We start from the raw sequence: 19981 nt of genomic DNA, 5'->3' as shown, positions 1-19981 counted from the left end.
AAGGGTGTCTGTTGCGGTATTCAAGTGTTCCCGCTGTCACTAAGGCCGCCAGTGGAACATACCATTTACAAAAGCACAAAAATGTCCAAGATAAAACATTTAGTGTGTGGGCCATTTGTGTAATCTGAAATTGTACCGTCAACAATGTCATAAGTCTGACCTTGTCCGATTGTGTCAATAAATTGTGATCTTTTGGAGCGGCCACCCCTATGAAAAAAACGGTAAGACCCACCTTTCGACGCCTAATTGCCAGGTACACACTATGGTCTTGACCCACGCAGTGAACGGTAGGTGTTAATGGGATTTTCACAGCGGATGTTGTCTAAGTGCATGTGAATACTGTGACGCTGCTTGCTTAGCGTAATCCCTTGTCAATCAAGACTTAACGGTCGTCTCAAACGCCAAATGTACACCTGTGCCCCTCGTACATTTTATTCCAAAAATTCAGCCCAAAACAGGAACTTCACGACCAAGATATTCTACACACAGGAAGATCAATATTATAGGAATACTTTTCAGGGATAAAAAAAATCGTGTTTTTGACTCAAAATACCAAACCTAAGGCGGAAAGCTACCTTAAGTACAAGAAGTAATTGTACAACGCACTTTCATCTGCGTCGACCAAACCATAACTCGAGGGATTCACCAGCACCGGCTCCTTCTACCAGGAAAGCATTAGGTTTTCAACCCTGGCATAGAAGTAGGTAATCGCTGTTTGACTTCATTTAGAAACTATTTGCAGTGAACGGTTGTACGTTGAACATTTTGACCTCGCGTGAACTTTCCCAGCTGAGAGGGAATCCGTCGATATTTATCGTGATAGGCTTTTTTGTGTGAGCCTGGAAGAGTCACAATCGTGTATTCAGTGTTTAACATTGTGTTTTATGACAATTGTTTGTTTTTTGTTTTTTTGAACTTTCATTGAACAGTATTTAGTGGACATTTAAGACTTTAAGAGTTTGAGTGTTTTTTTGTGTTACGTTTAACTTTGGTACTTTATGTAGAGAAACATTTACTACTGAGTAGACTGACTTTTAAATTTTAGTGGACACATGTTCCATTTGTGTATTGCCTAACAAAAGAAAGTTCCAACGGGAGTTATAGAACTCTAAGGAGGGGGTAATGTGACGTTTCTGGATGTGTAAACATCTTTTTAATAGCTTCTTAATTGGTAAAGTGTCTTTTAATTGTTGTGTTTACGTTTAATTATAGTAGCGAGTAGCGTACTGTCCTTGGTACATGCACTTAAGAGGTCAGTAGACATATCCGATGACATGACTGGACTGCATTCAATTCGTCGCTTTGTCTTAGCGTGTGTAGTAATTTATCACTTCTTCTGACAATTATTTTTGCCAACGTGGCAGTATTAGTATTAAGATGATATTCAGTAGGGATGTTATTATACAGATAAGACAATGCTAATATTGTATGTCATTGGCCTAAGGCTTTGTTTGTGTGCAAAAGTAGCTTCTGATTGGCAGAGAAGTCATACTTAAGCCAGTGTTTTGTGTGATTTGTTGAGGTAGCATCCGGCGCTACTCCACGCACTGGGGAAGAGAGCTGTTATGCCTAGCAGTACTAGCGGAAATCTCTAAGCTCTGGAATTAGAGTTTTCTAAGCAGATAGAACGGAGTTGCTGATAGAACGATATGTTTACGAGACATCTCAGACGTATCGACGGCAAGGCTTGCAGATATCCTGAGCAGCTGCTGACTTAGCCTTGAGGGGCTTCAGCATTGAACCGGCGGCCAGTGTGACGGCAGCCAACCCCACTGAGACCAGATTCTTGCTGAGCGAGCGGAGGGGTAAGTCCAGTTAAGGACTTGGTTAATGGCTGTATGCTGCTCGTTCCTGTTCCCAGAGTATCACCTTAAACTCTTATTTTGCTGCTCTAGCCTTGCTAGACTGTTTTAACAGAAGACAGTTCGTAACAGTACTCTGTTGCTGTCGTTAGTTTCAGTGGGCATACGTGGCATTCCAACATTCATTCCGCTGAGTGGAGCTACGTACGATCCTGAGTAAAGTAAGCAGAGAGTTTAGAGAGCAGGAAGTTCAGCAGTAAAGCCGTCGCTTTAGTTCCAGTAAGCTGTTGCTGTAGTTCCTGTTGAATGCTGTATTTAACCATTAAAGAATATAAGCCAAATGGCAGAGAGCTGTAATACACGACTCCCAGTGTTTTATTGGCCTGGGTTGGGCCGTTAACCCCAGCAGAACTTCGCCGGCAGGTACCATTAAGTCAGAAACCCTAAGGGGCCTCTAAGCAGTGTAGTATTACTCAGGCCGGCTACCACTTTCCTGTTAAGATATACTCACTGTGTAAAGCCCCCCGTACGAACCCAACTCACGACACAAAGGCCAAAAAGAGAAAAAAAGTGTCGCACATGTTGTAAACAGGTAAAGGGTTTCAGATGTACATGTGCATATGCCATGGGCATATAAACACTATAGTAAGCAGTTGTTTGTGATCTGAGCTTGATAACAAAGAGTGGCAGCCAGTCATGCTCATTACAAATTATAGACATTATTTTATGGAGAAAATTCAAAAGGCATACAATCTTTTTATGTAATGATTTTAATTTGGATGAGGTTGTGGAAAAATTGCAATTCAAAGATGTTTTTGAGATGGTCAAAGTATACAGCAAAGACAAAAGTATATGGTCTCAATTTCTTCTGCTACATTTCAGATTTGATAATAGTCCTTCATTCTTTCAAAATGTAGTTCATGTTTTAATCTGCTTTTTCCCTCTTTGAATTCACTTGATATGCCCTAACTGTTGCTCTTTATTAAAAATCACTGGTGCAGTTATTTGACATTGAGGGCAAGTAATTTTTTTGCTTGGGCAGGTAAAACCGAAAATTCACTCGTCCCACGGCTAGTAAATTTGAAAAAATTGGAGGCCTGTATGGAGCTGGGTAGAAAGAGGATTAATCAGAATGTCATGGCTATTACATTACGGGCATAATTAAACTAAGCTAAAATCGAAGAAGTCGACTTTTTAGATTTTAGCTTTGTCAATTTCAGTGCATTGAAAATCCACATATGGCCTTATCAAAAATTAAAGATACGTAGGATATTCACCAAACTGTCAGCATGTAAATCTAAGTATATACAATAAACTTTAAAAGTTCAATAACATTCAGCTCATTCAGTTTTAATTCGGAAATAAATTTAACATGCAAATGCACAAATAATCAAAATGTCATGCTCATCAAAATTGTCAACTTAAGTACACCTAAAATCAAGGAAAAGCAGAGAACCAATCAAGCCAGTGCATTTAGCTCTGACCTACACAAAATCATTAAATATGCAAATGAGCTTATAATCAGAATGTCACACTTTTCAAACTTTCAGCATGACTTGACCTATGCACGGCCAACACACTTGATGAAATTCAGTGCAATGATGTAATGCCTAATGTTCAATAATTCATTCAACATGAAGAACAATATGAGTGCCTGTACTGTTACATCAAATTTGGGTTGGTAATACTTCAGATATGCAGTAGCCTGATGCATACATTGATAAATTATGCAAATGATGCATCTACCATATCCACTTATATCTTATCAGGATTTGCTCTTTTCAAAATGATGCTATTATACCAAATTGCATAACATTTTGACACACAATTTTCAAAATCTCCTCTAGCTAAATAAAATCACCCTTCAAAGAATCACAACAGCATTGACATGTCACCCCCTTCTACGCTGAGGTTTGAGATTATGATTACACAGAGTTATATTTACACAGTGGCATTGCACTTAATCATTACTGTTTATGATGAAACATCATTCACTATCACGGGCACTCTGTTGTTCTGAATTGATAGTCTGAATATACTAAGCTTATAAGAAAATAAAAACTTTGATGATGACAGATAACTATGTAAGAATATTTATGACAGAACGCTGTTCAGATTAAAATGGCGACTTAGCTACAATACTAGATCAAGGTCAGACTGTGTCTACGTGAACATCACAAGCAACCAATCATCGACCGCATCTCTTGATTTTAAGGGACCGTTCAGTTATTACGGCCTGGGGGAAAGCAAAAATCTTGTCGCCGATGTTCAAAAAAATATAGACCCCCCTGCAATTTTTGTGACAAAAAGACGACCCCCCCTTTGTCAGACGAAAAAAATTGATGACCCCCCCCTTTGAAAAATAACCAAAACACATATGTCAAATTTACCCGAACGGTTTGGATTTGAACTCCAGTACCAGCACACTGTATTCGTGTAGCAGAGATGCCAGTGCACAAACTTTTAAGCCACATCCATGCAAACGTCTGTCAATTAGGAAAACTGTAAGGCAATTTATAACTTCATTTTCATAGAAGACTTATGTCCATGGACATTGTATAAAGTAAACTTTATTGGAGTGGTTCGCCAAAGGCAGCCCTCCGGTTCAGAGGGTCGTGGGCCATTACGTAAAGTCAACTTATTCTAGTGGGCCACCAAAGGTGGCCCGCCGGTAAAGAGGGTCGATCATGACCATTGCATAAAGTAAACTTGACTGGGCGGGGCCGCTGAAGGCCTCCGGCCGTTAACATGGTCATGGGGTATTACTACAGTCAGTTTTTTGTAGTGGGGCGCCGCAGGCGTGACATTATCTGTAGCACAGTCAAGTGATATGAGCTTCATATCTGCAGAAGGATGTGATACAGCTAACAGACTATCAACAAGAATTTGCCTCAAAATTACAAAACTGTCTTAATTGGCACTGAAATGAATGAAGTGTGAATGAGTATGTAGGCTTCTAATTTAATGAATATTTACAGGATGAAAGAAATAAAAGAAAAATGTGTGTCTTTTATTTGATTTTTGACAAATGCTTTATGGTGGTGAAAAAATCTTCATTTGCAAAAGTTGAATGTGCATAATTTCCTAGATGCCCCCCTCCATCAACACCAAATGCGCCCTGAATTTGGAAGCATGGGTTGGCATTCTCTCTTGTAAGATAAACCTGGAGGAAACAATACTATATTAACTCACCACATCAGCATGAATTACTTTTGACCCAACACTGCCAAGATAAACCAGTCTGCATGGTTGAGATTCAGTGAAAACAATGTTGCTGTCATTGTCATCACTGCCTTCTTGTGTCATATCATCCTGTTGTAGTCTCAGGCATATTTCAGTCTTTGCTGCCATTATATCCACTGCACCACCATACCTCAAAAGATGATTCAGATATGAATGCATGCTTTCTGCACCAATAAGTCTATGTTCCAATCGTTCCACCTTGGAATCAATTTGTTTGCGCTTTGGTGAATATGTATCAGCAACTTCATATAACAATCTGTTTTCCTCCTCCTTGATTTTAACAACTAGAGTTTTCGACAGGTCTTTAATTTGTGCTTCAATTGTTGTTTTGTTCTCCTCAAAGCATTTCCCTACATCAAGAACTCCATCTCTTGCCTGTTTTAAATCACTCACTTTCTGACCAGCTTTCTCTTCATACTCTTTCATGGTTGGCATGTACTTCTCCAGAGCTGCTTCTACTGATATTGTTATGTGTTCAGGTGGTACATGTTCAACAACAGTACATTTAATACATGTCGGCACTTGACAAGAGTACAGTAGAATTCTAACTGTGTGTTGTGATGCTTTTCACAGAATCTAGGCTGAATCAGTCTGAAATGTTCAGATGACATTTTCTCTGTATATTCATCAACAGTAATCAGATTATGATTTTTGCCTAATCTATATTATTGTGTGTTTTCACACAATAATTACAATAGAACTCTCCGCAGTCTTGACACCAAAAGTTTGCATCTTTTTGACAAACTTTACAAAATGATTTCTCAGAATCAGGATTGACATCACTTAAAATCTGCTGCAAATCATTTATAAATCGATTATTATCAATAGCAGACACTCCTCCAGAGGGCAAAGGGAACAATTCTTTGCACGTTGGACAGATCAGCTTATCATTGTTGGTTTTAACCCATTCTGTCAGGCAGGGTTCACAATAAGTGTGATAACATGGAAGTATCTTTGGTGACTTGAATCTTTCCAAGCAAATTGTACACAGCAGTATCTGGTCATTGATGTCCATCAAAACTTTCTTACTGACAACTGATGATGCTGCGGCCATGTTGACAGGCATCTGCAAAAGTGAAACATTAATTTAGCCGTAAAATTATGACTTATACAGTTTTCATCTTAATGTACATTGACCATTTTCCATACATTACTAAATATAGAACGATACATTCATAGCTTTGAACAAATTCTCTTTTCGAGATATCAAGAGAGAAAGCATCATCCTTGAAAACACATAGATATCATATGTATATGCTAACAAGCGACCAAGCAGCCAATATAGCATCACTGTGTTATGTTTAGAAGAACTATTTTTGACAAACGTGTACTGTAGATGAAGAAGGTTGTAATCTTTGATAGCTCATTTCAGTGGCCAGAAAAAGTGGCACAAATAGCTGCAAAAAATACAAAATTGGAGATTTCATCATCATTTTTACACACCACATTAAGATCATCTCTAAGAACATGTCAACGAAGCTACGTGGTGAGTAGTTTTTTGAGCATCACATTTTTGACCAACAATGGCATAAATTGTCCCTGCAAAATTATTGCAGATTTCATCATAATTTCGTCAAATTATATTGAATTTATCTGTGGGAGCCTGTATACATACTTTCAAAGCTACCAGACAAGTAGTATTAAAGAAAAATTTGACAGAAAATGGCAAAAATTGCCCCTTAAAACATAATTGGAGATTTCATCATAATTTAAGGTAAAGGGCGACGAATTCGGACGCGCACACGCTTTAGAACGGTTTCTGCGCAGATTTAACTCCAGCCTGTCGCAAATGGGTTACTTTGTAGCGCATGTATTTAACATCACACCTGTCATTGTTGAAATTGCGCTTTTACCTAATTTTTTGACCCAGTCTCTTAGAAATACATGTTACCTATAACCTTGTCATATTTGACCCCCTAGGAAGCTGGTTTTTATTCAATATGAGCGAAAAAAATATTTCTCTTCCATTTACATGGCGCATATTACCCATTCACGTAGAGATATTGTAAAAAGTAGCGTGGTGACACCCTTTATTAAAAGTGTAAACTAAATGGTATTATGTCAGGATTTTATTCGCCAAGTTTGGTCAAAATGACACCATTCAAAGCGACAGGAAGAAAGTTTGAAAATTATGTAGTGATATAATTTCGATATCGTCATTTTGTAATCGATACATATGTAAAATTTCTTTACAAACATCATGAAAACTATACATTCGATAGATATGGATCTTAAGTCTTCGTATTTATTAAAATTAACTCATTTGCTAAGCTTTTTATAATTGCTTTCTTTAGTTTAAGTGAATTATATCATTTTTATTTATTTCTAACGACGCCATTTTAACGTCCGTTTCCATGGAAACGAGCGTGGTGACCCCCATTTTTTATTTTATTTTTTCACTTGCACAACTTCCAAAAATATTTGTGCAAAGTTTCAAGAAAATGACACCACAACTTATTTTGACGTAATTCGTAGTACTTCACCTTAAATATATTACATTTAGTTTATCTGCAGGTGCTGTATTTTAAATTCAAAGCCTTCAGACAAGTAGTTTTGAAGAAACATTTCTTTTTTTTTACCAAAAATGGCAATAATTGCCTTAAAAATGCAAAATTGCAAATTTCACCATTATTTCAATATGTCATATTTTTTTTATGTGTGGGAACATGTATACCAAATTTCAAAGCCATCAGACCAGTACTTTTTGAGAAACAATGTTTTGTCCACAAATGGCAAAAATTGCCCCAAAATGACAAAGTTGTAGATTTCATCATAATTTAAATACATCATGTGTTGCTCATATTTATAAACCTGTATACCAAATATCAAAGCTGTCATACAAGCGGTTTTGCTGAAACAATTTTTTTTTACCTAAAATGACAAAAATTGCCTTAACACTAAAAAATTCTGTATTTCTGCACAATTTGAACAAATCTGAAATAAATCATTAGTAGGGACCTATGTACCAAATGTCACGGCTGTCTGACCTTTAGTTATCAAGTAGACTATATTTAAAGAATTTTTGACCAAAAATGACAAATATTTCCTTAGAAATACAAATATGCAAATTTCACCATAATTTGAACAAATCTGACTGAAGTCATGCTAAGTAAACAGTATATCAAATTTCAAAGCAATCAAACATGTGGTTTTAGAGAAGATCTTTTACCAAAAACACAAAAAATTGCCCAGAATTAAAATATTCGAATTTCAACACATTTGAACAAACTAAAATGATGTCATCCCAAATGAACTGCATATCAAATTTCAAGCAATTGGACTTGCGGTTTTAGAGTAATTGTTGACGGACAATGACGACTGATGATGACAAATGATGACAAAGAAAGATCAGCCTAGTTGATAAGCTCCGCGTTGCTGACAGCAGAGCTAATAAGACTGTAGTGTGATCCAGACATACACTGATGAGGAAAATTCAGGCAATGGTTTCATGATACCATAGTGATATTATCAAGATGGTGAAAGTAAATGAGTAACAATGTGATTGATATCACTTTGGAAAAAGTAAAGATTGCTCAATTCAGTCTTGAATTGACTTGAAACAACAGCACCCGTGAGTGAATGTTCAGCTATTTGCAATTAGCTTTACTTATATTGCAATGATGTTTTGACAAAATATATTTCTACAAGCGCTCTAACGGCTGATATATCTCTGCTGTGTTTATGTAGCGAATAACTATTTTGACACATGACGAAGGAGGTGGAAATCTTTGATAGCTCACTTTAGTGGCCAGAAATAAGTAGCTAAATTGGTTGCAAAAATACACAATTGAAGATTTCATCGTAATTGAATATATCATATTGGATCATCCCTAAGAATATGTCAACCAAAGCTATCTGACAAGTAGTTTTTTGAGAATGAAATTTTCTGACCAAAGAAGGCAAATATTGCCCCCGAAATAAAAATGGCAGATTTCAAGATAATTTCAATGTATCATATATTCGAACAATCCCTTGGAACCTGTATACCAATATCAAAGCTATCAACTTGCAGTTTTTGAAAAACATTTTTTTGACCAAAAATGGCAAAAAACTGTTTGTGACACATGTATTGATGAAGAAGGTGGATATCTTTGATAGCTCATTATAGGATGGCCTGACCAAACATGGCAAAATTATCTGCAAAAATACAAAATTGAAGATTTCATCATAATTTCAATATATTACATTAAGATAAAGCCTAGGAGCCTGTATACACGTATCAAAACTATCTGATGAATACTTTTGAGAAACAAATATTCAGACCAAAAATGGCAAAAATTGATCCAAAAATACAAAACTTGAAGATTTCATCGAATTTCAATATATATCACACTAAGACAACCCCTAGGAACCTGTATACCAAATATCAAAGGCATCAAACAAGTAGTTTTTGAGAAACAAATTTTTGATCAAAATTGGCAAAAATTGCACCAAAAATACGAAATTGCAGATTTCATCACATATTCAATATATCATATTTAGTTCATATGTAGAAACCTTCATACCAAATATCAAAGTTGTCAGACGAGCGGTTTTGATGACATAAACTTTTGATCAAAAATGACAAAAAAAACTCCTTAAAAATACAGATTTACATATTTCATCACAATAGCTTCTACACATTATAGTCTATAGTAGCTAAAATGGCCCAAAAGATACAAAACTACAGATTTCATCATATTATGAGGTTATCCCTTGATATCACCTCTTCGTGGGGTCGTATTGCTGCGAGTGCAGTTGTGGGCCGCATCACACTCGTCTTCGACTCGTGTGATGCGGCCCACAACCGCACGAACAGCAATACGACCCTACCTAGAGGTGATATCGAGGGATACCTCTTTATCATATACCTATACCCACGTTATTTAATGAATAAATCTCGTATATAAAATATTATACGTTTCACTGTGGTTTTTCTTGATGGACTACATTTGTTTGCGTCATCTTGCTACGGTGGAGTGATATACTAGCGTCTGACGTAATCTATCAGCTGGCTCATTGACAATTATTTTACTGTTGAGCAGAGAAATGCTTGAACTCTGTCATAAAACATGTAGGATATCTACCGAATCCGTACGGTACATGCAAGTGTTATGTTTGGTATTATTTTCCAGAATGCATTTACCATGAATACATGATATTTTTGAAAGTTGTGCTTTTGAATTTTTCCGGTCCTCCGACATGTCCGATAGCACTTTTGCTCGTCGTCTGCGCGTCTGTGCTTGGCACGGACGGACAGCTGGTCTGCCATCGATCTGTCAGTGCCCGTACGGTGTGATGCTCTGCTCTTTAATTTGTTCAAATTGGTAGCACTACTAGCAGGTTAATCCGATATCGACACATGTGTTTTATTTAGTTACCCCGCATTTCCCTATGCTTCAAAACCCTGCCACTTTTGGAGATCGGACATGATAATCGTAGTCAAAGTCAAAATCATAGACGGGCACCATGGTTTGTTTTGATTAGGGCGCCACCATGTAAGTAGTCCGGTATGCAAATCAACAGGCCGTATCAGGCTTTGTTATGTAAATCAACAGGTCGTATCACTTTTTCATATGCAAATATTCAATTGAATGAAAGAAAGACGCGCTGATCATTCCTTTCATATGCAAATAAACAAGGCGTATCACATTATTGACACGTAAATCAACATTATAAATCATGTCACTGAACATAATACAGGGCATAGGTATATGATAATTTCAAAATATCACATTAAGTTCATCTGTAGGAAACTGCATATCGAATATCAAGCTATCAGACCAGTAGCTTTAAGAAACACATTTTTTGCCCCCAAAATTGTCCTAAAAATACAAAATTGCAGATTTCAGCTTAATTTCAACAAATATCATTAAGTTAATCTATAGGAACCTGTACACCAAATTTCAATGGTATCACGAGTAGTTTGGGAAATACACATTCTTTGACCGAAAATGGGAAAATGTCCCCAAAATACAAAATTGCAGATTTCATCATTACATCGGGAATATTATTAAGATCATCCGTAGGAACCTGTATACCAAATTTCAAAGCTATCAGCACAGGCGTTTCAACTGTAGTAACTTAATTGAAGAAAGAATACCAAACAATAAAAATCCCGCTCTGTCGAACAGCGCCATCTAGCGGTCAAACGTAACATATAACAGATAATAAGAGTCCTTGAGGTTACAGTAGTTATTGTTTTATGGTACGTGTTAAAATAATTGCCCTGAAGAAATTCACAATATATCTTGGCTCATGATTAAAATAAAAATTGACATTATCATTACAATGCAATTTATGATATATATCACAAGGGAAATTTGAAAAGAATCTGTTAAACAGTATTTTTAGCATACTTTAAGTAGTTGCATTGAGTGCAAATTCAGAGCAAATATTTCCATTTTTTGTATAAATGCATACTTTGTAGAAGTTAGTAAGACAAGAAATGAGATGAGGAGAAAACACTTCCTCTGTCACTTTCTGAATTGAATTGCATAGAATACACTTTCTTCTACTAAAGTAGGAATTTCAACATGCGTTATGATATATTTGGGTCCTGAAACGTTGGGTATCAATTGAGACTGAAGTATTGCTATTTCCTTAAGGCAGTGTTAGGTTCTGAAATATTGTTTCAAAAATGACTTATTGTTTGTTTGGAAAAAAGTGTATTTAAATATAAAACATAGAAGGTACACAATATGTGTTTATCAAAAAGGAAAAGTGCTGAATCTGCATTTCCCACATATGCTGTTAAAAGATGAAGGAACAGTTTTGAGATTTTGTTCTGTTGTTGTGAAATTTTGACACCATTTTTTGAATTTTTTTAAATAATTCTTAATTTCAGTCTTCAGCTAAGATGTGAACATAACTAAAATATTAATTGCTGGTTTTGTGCATTTCTACATGCAAAGAAATGGAATGTGCAGTTAGTATTTTTCGCTTTGAGGTAAATATTTGCCATTATCTCTGTACACACTATTTTCCTCATAAAATACATTTATATTATATTATATCACTCTTCACCCCATAATGAAATAGTTAAATGACATTTCATCACAGCATGGATAAATAATGCATATTTGTGTTGTGTCTGCATTTTAAAGACATTTCCTCAAAAGAGAAAAACATTAACCAACACCTTTGAGGAATGTTGGATATATAATTATGAAAAACCAGGTGTGTATGATACAGTATTAATGCTCACCTATGGGGGAAAAAATTGCATTTGAGAAATAAACTGATAAGATACCTTATGTTTGAAGTGTTATTTTCAATACCACATCTTTGTTGTGTCTGCAGTATTAGGTATTAATTATGCATTTCTGGAATGAAACTCTGAAATATCACTTGAAAAAACTGAAACGGTATGTGTTTAATGTAATCGCGGTTTGTGTCATGTCATAAACATGTCTCTTAATTATATGCATCACATCATGGTAGCCTTTAGAAAAGTAAACATAAAAAGAACAGACAGTGGCTACAATATGTTAAAATTATAACCCTGATGCTACACTTTAATAAAAGTGAAATTATACAGTACTCAGTTTGCCCTGTTGTAGAACATTCAGTTGGCTACCCAATAAGGGTTTATTACAACAGTATGGCGTGTTATTATTTGTGTTTATCCAAAAATGTAATTCATCCAAAAATGTGATTGTGTGAGTCTAAGAAATCCTTTACTAAGTATATATAAGCCTCTGTGTTGTCAAAAATAAAATCACATGCTCAAAAACACTGTACATGTTGGCATGGATACATTCCCATCCTTCTCCAAACATTTTTGAATTCATTGCAAAGTAGATTTGGAAATAACCCCTTTGTGCAGTGTGAAACATGGAATAATTTCTAAGAATTTATAAACAGTTGTGAAAAAAAATTACATGTTGGTCGAAAGTTCAAACAACTGGACGAATAGTCAGCTGACAATTATGAGGTAATTATTTTAGAGTACCAGCTGTGACACAAAATACAAAAATATTCTTATGAGAATAAAACGTTAGCTTTAAAGTGTTTTATGCCGAGACAGACATTATCAGTATGCTTGATTTCCTCATTGACAACATATTTGTTGAATTAGGAGGGCACATTTTCCAACAGTGTATAGGAACTCCCGTGGGCACTAACTGTGCTCCCTTATTTGCGACTTATTTCTGTTCTCATACGAGGTGGAATTTATCCAGAACCTTATCAAGCAGAAAAAAAGATCTCTGTAGCTCGTACTTTCAACCTTACATCTAGATACATAGACGATGTTATTTCATTGAATAACTGAATTCAGTTAATATCTCGCTATGATTTATCCTCCAGAATTGGAGATTAACGAAACTACAGAAACGGCCTCTTCTGCTTCATATCTGGACATTTTACTTGAATTTGACTCTAATGGTCACCTTTCTACTAGGCTATACGACAAGAGAGATGATTTCAACTTTAGCATAATCAATTTTCCACACCTCATCAGTAATATTCCACTCTCATCTAACACAATTGGAACTATTTTGTGATTATAAGATCTTGAGCATTTTGTTGTAATCTATTTAAAAATCACGAATCGAACAGTGTTTTTGTGTGAAGACGAGGGCAAATTTATAAATTATTGATAATTGCACGATCATCAAATACATCTATAACAAATTTTACATTTTTGTCTAGCTTTTCGCACTCTCAGGAAAGAGAACCCATTAAATGTAACTGAATTACAATTTTGTTTATGTTTAAGTGAAAATACAAATTTCCTTTCCAAGGCTGATTTGTAGGCATTTTCTTTTCTCACCGAACGATGCATGATAAAATTTTAAATTTTCGATGGTAAAATGGCCTTCTACCTCTACCCAAATCAGTTCTGCTGTAGTGTATGTTTTTTTGGTGATCTCTCTTTGAAATGATTTGGTAGATGTTAGAAAATGACTTGTACATTTATTTATTTCATATACAAAGAAATGAGACCTGGTAAATTTGATAAACTACCCTTTTCTTGTGCTTGTGCTAATTAATGCTGAAAATTTAAAAAATCACTGAACTATTTCAGCCCTGCTATTAAAAATGAACTCTTTTGGTAGATGCAAAGAAATGTAATCAATATCATCTGTCTGTTGAAACCTTAAATATTAACGGCAAAAACCAACAGTTTTTGTCAGGAATCTTTAGGGACTGTGCAGAGATGTCTTTGCAGCTTTCCGAGGAGACCCTAAATCTTTTAGAGACCACACTGACATGACCTTGAAACTTTCAGGGACCACCCAGATGAGTCCTTAAAACTTTCAGGGACCACCCAGATGAGTCCTTGAAACTTTCAGGGACCACCCAGATGTGACCCTGAATCTTTCAAGGACTATCCTGATATGACATTGAAACTTTCAGGGACCACCCAGATGAGTCCTTAAAACTTTCAGGGACCACCCAGATGAGTCCTTGAAACTTTCAGGGACCACCCGGATGTGACCCTGAATCGTTCAAGGACTATCCTGGTGTGACCTCGAAACTTTCAGGGACCACCCGGATGAGTCCTTGAAACTTTCAGGGACCACCCAGATGAGTCCTTGAAACTTTCAGGGACCACCAAGGTGTGACCCTGAATCGTTCATTGACCATTCTGGTGTGACCTCGAAACTTTCAGGGACCACCCGGATGAGTCCTTCAAACTTTCAGGGACCACCCAGATGAGACCCTGAACCTTTCAAGGACTATCCTGATGTGACCTTTGCTCGTCAGCTTGTGCATTCACAAGCATTACTTGGTAAAGCTGACAGGCAGACGAATCACTGAAAAGATTTGGTCCAACTTCCTGCACATACAGCGTCAATATTCATGACGGTCGAAGCTAAGATTATGTAATGGCTTAACACAGCGTCCTCATCGCTCCCATGTGTGACTGGTCCGCCGGCTCCAAAACAGTCTTTGCATATTTATCACGCGACGAGATCTACAAGGCATGTTCTTCCTGGCATAAATGTGATAAACTGGGCAGTGGCTGAACCTTCAGTCGACTTAGACGAGCAAGCCTTGACGATTAATGGTAATTTACTCGCTGGTTGAAGTATGCTGTTACTAGCCGACGCGCCGATGGTCTGAACAGTAAACAATTAATTATTCGCAAACAATCAGTTCATAATGGCACATTCCATTTTAACCTACAGGGGCATCTAGGAGTGTGCGATTGAGTAAGGTCCCGGGTAAGGTACATGTTGCTCTTTTATGCTGTAAAGTTTCCCCACTATACAGTCTTCATGATTAATTTGGAGATATAGTCAATGATACTTTTCTCATTAAGCGAGACACTGAATCGTACACAAACTAATATGGTCCCTGCTAATTTACATAGTAAAGGTCACGGGTCACATTGTTGTGAGGCTCTGCATTGTTTCAAGTCGAGTGTGTAAACGGCGTGATGTTCGAATGGATTTTGACTACTGCACTAATTCCTTCGTCGGGAAAGGTTGCCGATTCTGAATGTAGGACGTCCATTACCTTAATTATTTAATGACAGGACTACATGGAAAGCAACGGAATACTGGATATCTCCGACGAATTTGATGTCTGTTACCACGGTCCTTTGTGGAGTGACACTGACAGTGCTGTTCCCGATCTCGACAATGATGTCAGCAACTGTGATTGTAGCGTGAACATGACTAAGACTATGAGTCCTTGAAACTTTCAGAGACCAACCTGAGATGTCCCCGAATCTTTCAAGGACTATCCTAATGTGACTTTGAATCTTTCAAATACCGCCATTGCAAGACGAGTCTTTGAAACATTCAAGGACCACCCTGATGTGTCCCTGGATCTTTTAGAGACCACTCTGATGTGACCTTGAAACTTCCAGGGACCACCCGGATGAGTCCTTGAAACTTTGAGGGACCACCCGGATGAGTCCTTGAAACTTTCAGGGACCAACCTGAGGTGCCCCTGAATTTTTCAAGGACTATCCTAATGTGACCTTGAAACTTTCAGGGACCACCCAGATGAGTCCTTCAAACTTTCGGGGACACCCTGATGTGTCCCTTAATCTTTTTAAGGGACCACTCAGATATGACCCTAAACATTTTTAAGGACTGGCCTAAAGAGGCACTTTGAAATAGTAAAGAACCAATCAGATATGATCCCGAAACCTTCAAATGCATCCAGGTCCTCTAAACAATACAGCAATCATCAAGTTTTGACCTCTAATCTTGACATTTTCAAGAATGTGTATCAATGAGATGAATTATCCTTAAAAAATTGTCAAAAAGGATAAATTTACAATTTTTGAAAAGCAGATGGCTTTAAATACTACAATTTTTTAAATGCTACTTTAACATTTAATTCAATAATTACAGATCTGATGTTTTCACTAGAAAAATTGATAATTACTAAATGCTTTGAGTAGACCCTCTCTTAGAGAGCACATTCTGTGACTTTTACTGTTCATCTTATAATCACAAAATAGTTCCAATTGTGTTAATCGCTTATGGGGTATACATTTCCCAGCTTATTCGATATGCAAGAGCATGCAGTTCATATGGTGATTTGTAGAGAGACATGGCCATCTCTCTTACAAACTGTTAAATCAAGGTTACACCAGAGCAAGACTTGTCTCTACATTCAAATGCTTTTTTTGGCAGGTATCGCAAGCTGGTAGATAAATACAATATCTCTCTTCGACAAATGATCACTGATATCATCGGTGACATGGGGCCTTAGTTAGTGACCACTACCTATCTGACTTACAGATTGATATATGGCGGGTGCCACATGTGGGGCAGGATGCGCTTACTATTTTCGAAACACCTGACATCACTTCTCGGTCTTTGGCCAGAGGTCCATATATCTTTCTTTCATGAATTTGACTTTGTTTGTTTTGTACCGTTTATTTACTGTCTGTTCTGTGCTGTTTTGTGTCTATGTTTACAACTATTGTCTTACAAGTTTTGACCTAGTGTTATTGGATTATGGATTGGTATGATTGCGATTATTGAATATATATAGGTGACATAACTTCCCAACCCTCTGTTTGATAAACTACTAAAACAGCAAGGCTTATATTATCATAATGACCTTGAAAAGGCCATAGCCAGTCACCAAAATATGGAAGATTAATTTAAATGTTTGAATTAACATTGACCGTGTTTTTAACTTTGTCACTTTCTTCAACGCAATTGGCAAGTAAGGAATGATCTACATGTACCAAAGTTACCTGCCAATTGTCCTTTGTTTTGCTTGAATAAACATGCCACTGATTGCCACTGAGTTTTAGGCAGACATGTAAATTATATTCGCGGCCGCGATGTCTTAGACTTGTGGCCGTCCATTCAACCACGTTCACTCCACAACCTGATTCTGACTCGGACAGCTATTATTGTAAACAATTGTACATCGTACCACTGTCACATCAGTTACCTTGGTCATATTATAAGTGGATACACGTTATTTTTGAGCAACGTTGAATATAGCAGTTATGATCTGACCCAGGTTTCATGATCAGCCGGGACTGCACGGGAAGGCGTCATACGACTAAAGCAATGTAAGAAATTCCGATCAATCGACCATACTCAACACGATAAAAAATCGACAAAAACCTGAGAAATTACGATTTCAATAAGATTTATTTGATTTTGAGCATAAATTTGACTGAAAATTTTGAAGTGAACAACGTTGTAGTAATGTATGTACGGCGCATACGTCATATTCGACCGTCGCGTTCGACGCGTTCACAGCACTATTGCCGTGCAACATACGGCTCTCCGTAGGTTTACACGTAAAGCACGATCGAGAAAAAAAAGCCTCAAGCACAAAAAAAATCACCCCTACATTGAGACTACACTAAAATGCTCTTCAGATAATAGGAACGTAAAAAAATGGTTTGAGTACGATAAAAATTGATCTACTATGGTAAATTTAGCTGCAAATTTCACGTCACACACCCGTGGCCTTGATAACAATAATCGAACAATGGCGCCATACGCGATGCATACCCGAGCATTCCGATCGAGTTTTTTTGACTTTCTAACGATCAAATGAAAACCATTGTAAAACAAGGCATTTCAAAATATGTGAAATCAAGCCATTTCAGTGATACTTATCAGGAAATTTGGAATTTTGTGCAGTTCACTCAAACTTCCACGACCTTCGCCACTTTTCTGAAGACTGAAAAAAGCTGTCTCATTCTTTCTCGCATAACTAGGGCCCTCTCGCGAGATGTTCGCGTTCGATTGTTCATATGTCGTTTCTCCAACTAAGTTATCTCATCTCGTACGTACGAAACGCTTGTGTCAGACGAGTAGTTTTGGAAATACACATTCTTTTACCAAAAATGGCAAAAATTGTCTTAAAATACAAATAAAAATACATCAAAAATTCAATATATATTACTTAGTTCATCTGTAGAAACCTGTATAACAAGTTCGAAGCTATCAGACCATACTTTTTGAGAAACACATATTTTGACCAAAAGTCGCAAAACTGCACCAAAATTACAAAATAGCAGATTTCATTGCAATTTCAATAAATATCATTTACTTCTCATCTGTCGAAACCTTTATACCAAATTTCAAAGCTATCAGAGAGTAGTTTTTGGAAATACACATTTTTTGACCAAAAATGGGAAAAAATTGCCCCCAAAATACAAAATTACAGATTTCATCAGAAATTCAATATATCACATTTAGTTCATCTGAAGAAACCTGTATACCAAATGTCAAAGCTATCAGACCAGTGCTTTTTAAGAAACACATTTTTTACCCAAAAATGGCAAAAATTGCCCTAAATACAAAATTACAGATTTCGTCATAGTTTCAAAATATCACATATAGTTAACCTGCATATCAAATTTAAAAGCTATCAGACCAGTAGTTTTTAAGAAACATATTTTTGACCAAAAATGGCAAAAATTGCCCAAAAATACAAAATGACAGATTTCAATAAAAATTCAATATATTACTTAGTTCATCTGTAGAAACCTGAATATCAAATTTCAAAGCTATCAGACCAGTACTTTTTGAGGACTCATTTTTGACCAAAAATGACAAAAATTGCCTTAAAATTGGAAATTTTAATATTTCTGCACACAGCTTGAACAAATCTGAAATAAATCATCCCTAGGGACCTATGTACCAAATATCAAAGCTATCTGACTGGTAGTTTTGAAGAAGATTTTAAAGATTTTTTTCAAAAAATGACAAAAATTGCCTTAGAAATACAAATATGCAAATTTAACCACAATTTGGATAAATATAGATGAACTCACCCCAAGTAAACTGCATATCAAATTTCAAAGCAATCGGACAAGCGCTTTCAGAGAAGATGTTTTTTTTTACCAAAAACAGCAAAATATGCCCCAAATATAGAAATATGCAAAGTTCACCAAGATTTGAACATCCTTAAGTGAGGTAACCAGAGTCAACTGCATTCAAAATTTCAAAGCAATCGGACCCGCGCTTTAAGAGGACAAAGCAATTGTTGATGGACGACGGACGACAATGGACAATGGACAACTACGGAAAACGACGGAAAATCAACCTATTTGATAAGCTCCGCGTCGCTGACAGAGGAGCTAAAAATGGACAAACAAACCTGTAGGAAAAAGAAGAAACATTCCAGACAAAATATGAAAGGTGTCACTCAGCATTTTTATACAAAGAGATGCAAGACATTTCATCTTTCGTAGCTTCATGAATTTAAATGTTTACAATTACCTTAATGTCATCACCATGGACTATTTCCTCCTCAGAATTGGCCTTTGGTATTTTCGTTTCAGCACCTGAAATTATTGCAAAAAAAGACTTTAGGTTGGTATTTTATTACTATTCTGATACATTTGACATTGATATGCCTCTTTCAATATCAAACTGTCTAAGTTCTGAAGATTTCCACTGGTAATGATGCTGCCACACTTTCATGATAATGGTATATCCCAAACTGCCAGCACGTTGAACAAGTGTTGCAGTATCATAGACAAATGGGGAAACTTCCAAGCACAA

General features: G+C 36.5%; 1 protein-coding gene across 1 annotated transcript in view; it reads right to left on the bottom strand.

Annotated features, from left to right (window-relative positions):
* LOC139127640 (serine/threonine-protein phosphatase 6 regulatory ankyrin repeat subunit C-like) overlaps window positions 1–19775 on the bottom strand; it is a 279840-nt gene extending 260065 nt beyond the window's left edge. Inside the window, exons 1-2 of the mRNA XM_070693555.1 lie at window positions 19697–19775; window positions 4995–6111 (exon numbers count right to left, since the gene is read on the bottom strand). Coding sequence (XP_070549656.1) covers window positions 4995–5480 — 486 coding nt within the window. The 5' untranslated portion in view covers window positions 5481–6111; window positions 19697–19775. The remainder of the gene's footprint in view (window positions 1–4994; window positions 6112–19696) is intronic.
* Window positions 19776–19981: the final 206 nt, after the last annotated feature.

This window comes from Ptychodera flava, unplaced genomic scaffold, assembly GCF_041260155.1.
Source record: "Ptychodera flava strain L36383 unplaced genomic scaffold, AS_Pfla_20210202 Scaffold_34__1_contigs__length_2629520_pilon, whole genome shotgun sequence".
Classification (NCBI taxonomy): Eukaryota; Metazoa; Hemichordata; class Enteropneusta; family Ptychoderidae; genus Ptychodera; species Ptychodera flava.
This window is presented reverse-complemented; position numbering and strand designations above follow the sequence as displayed.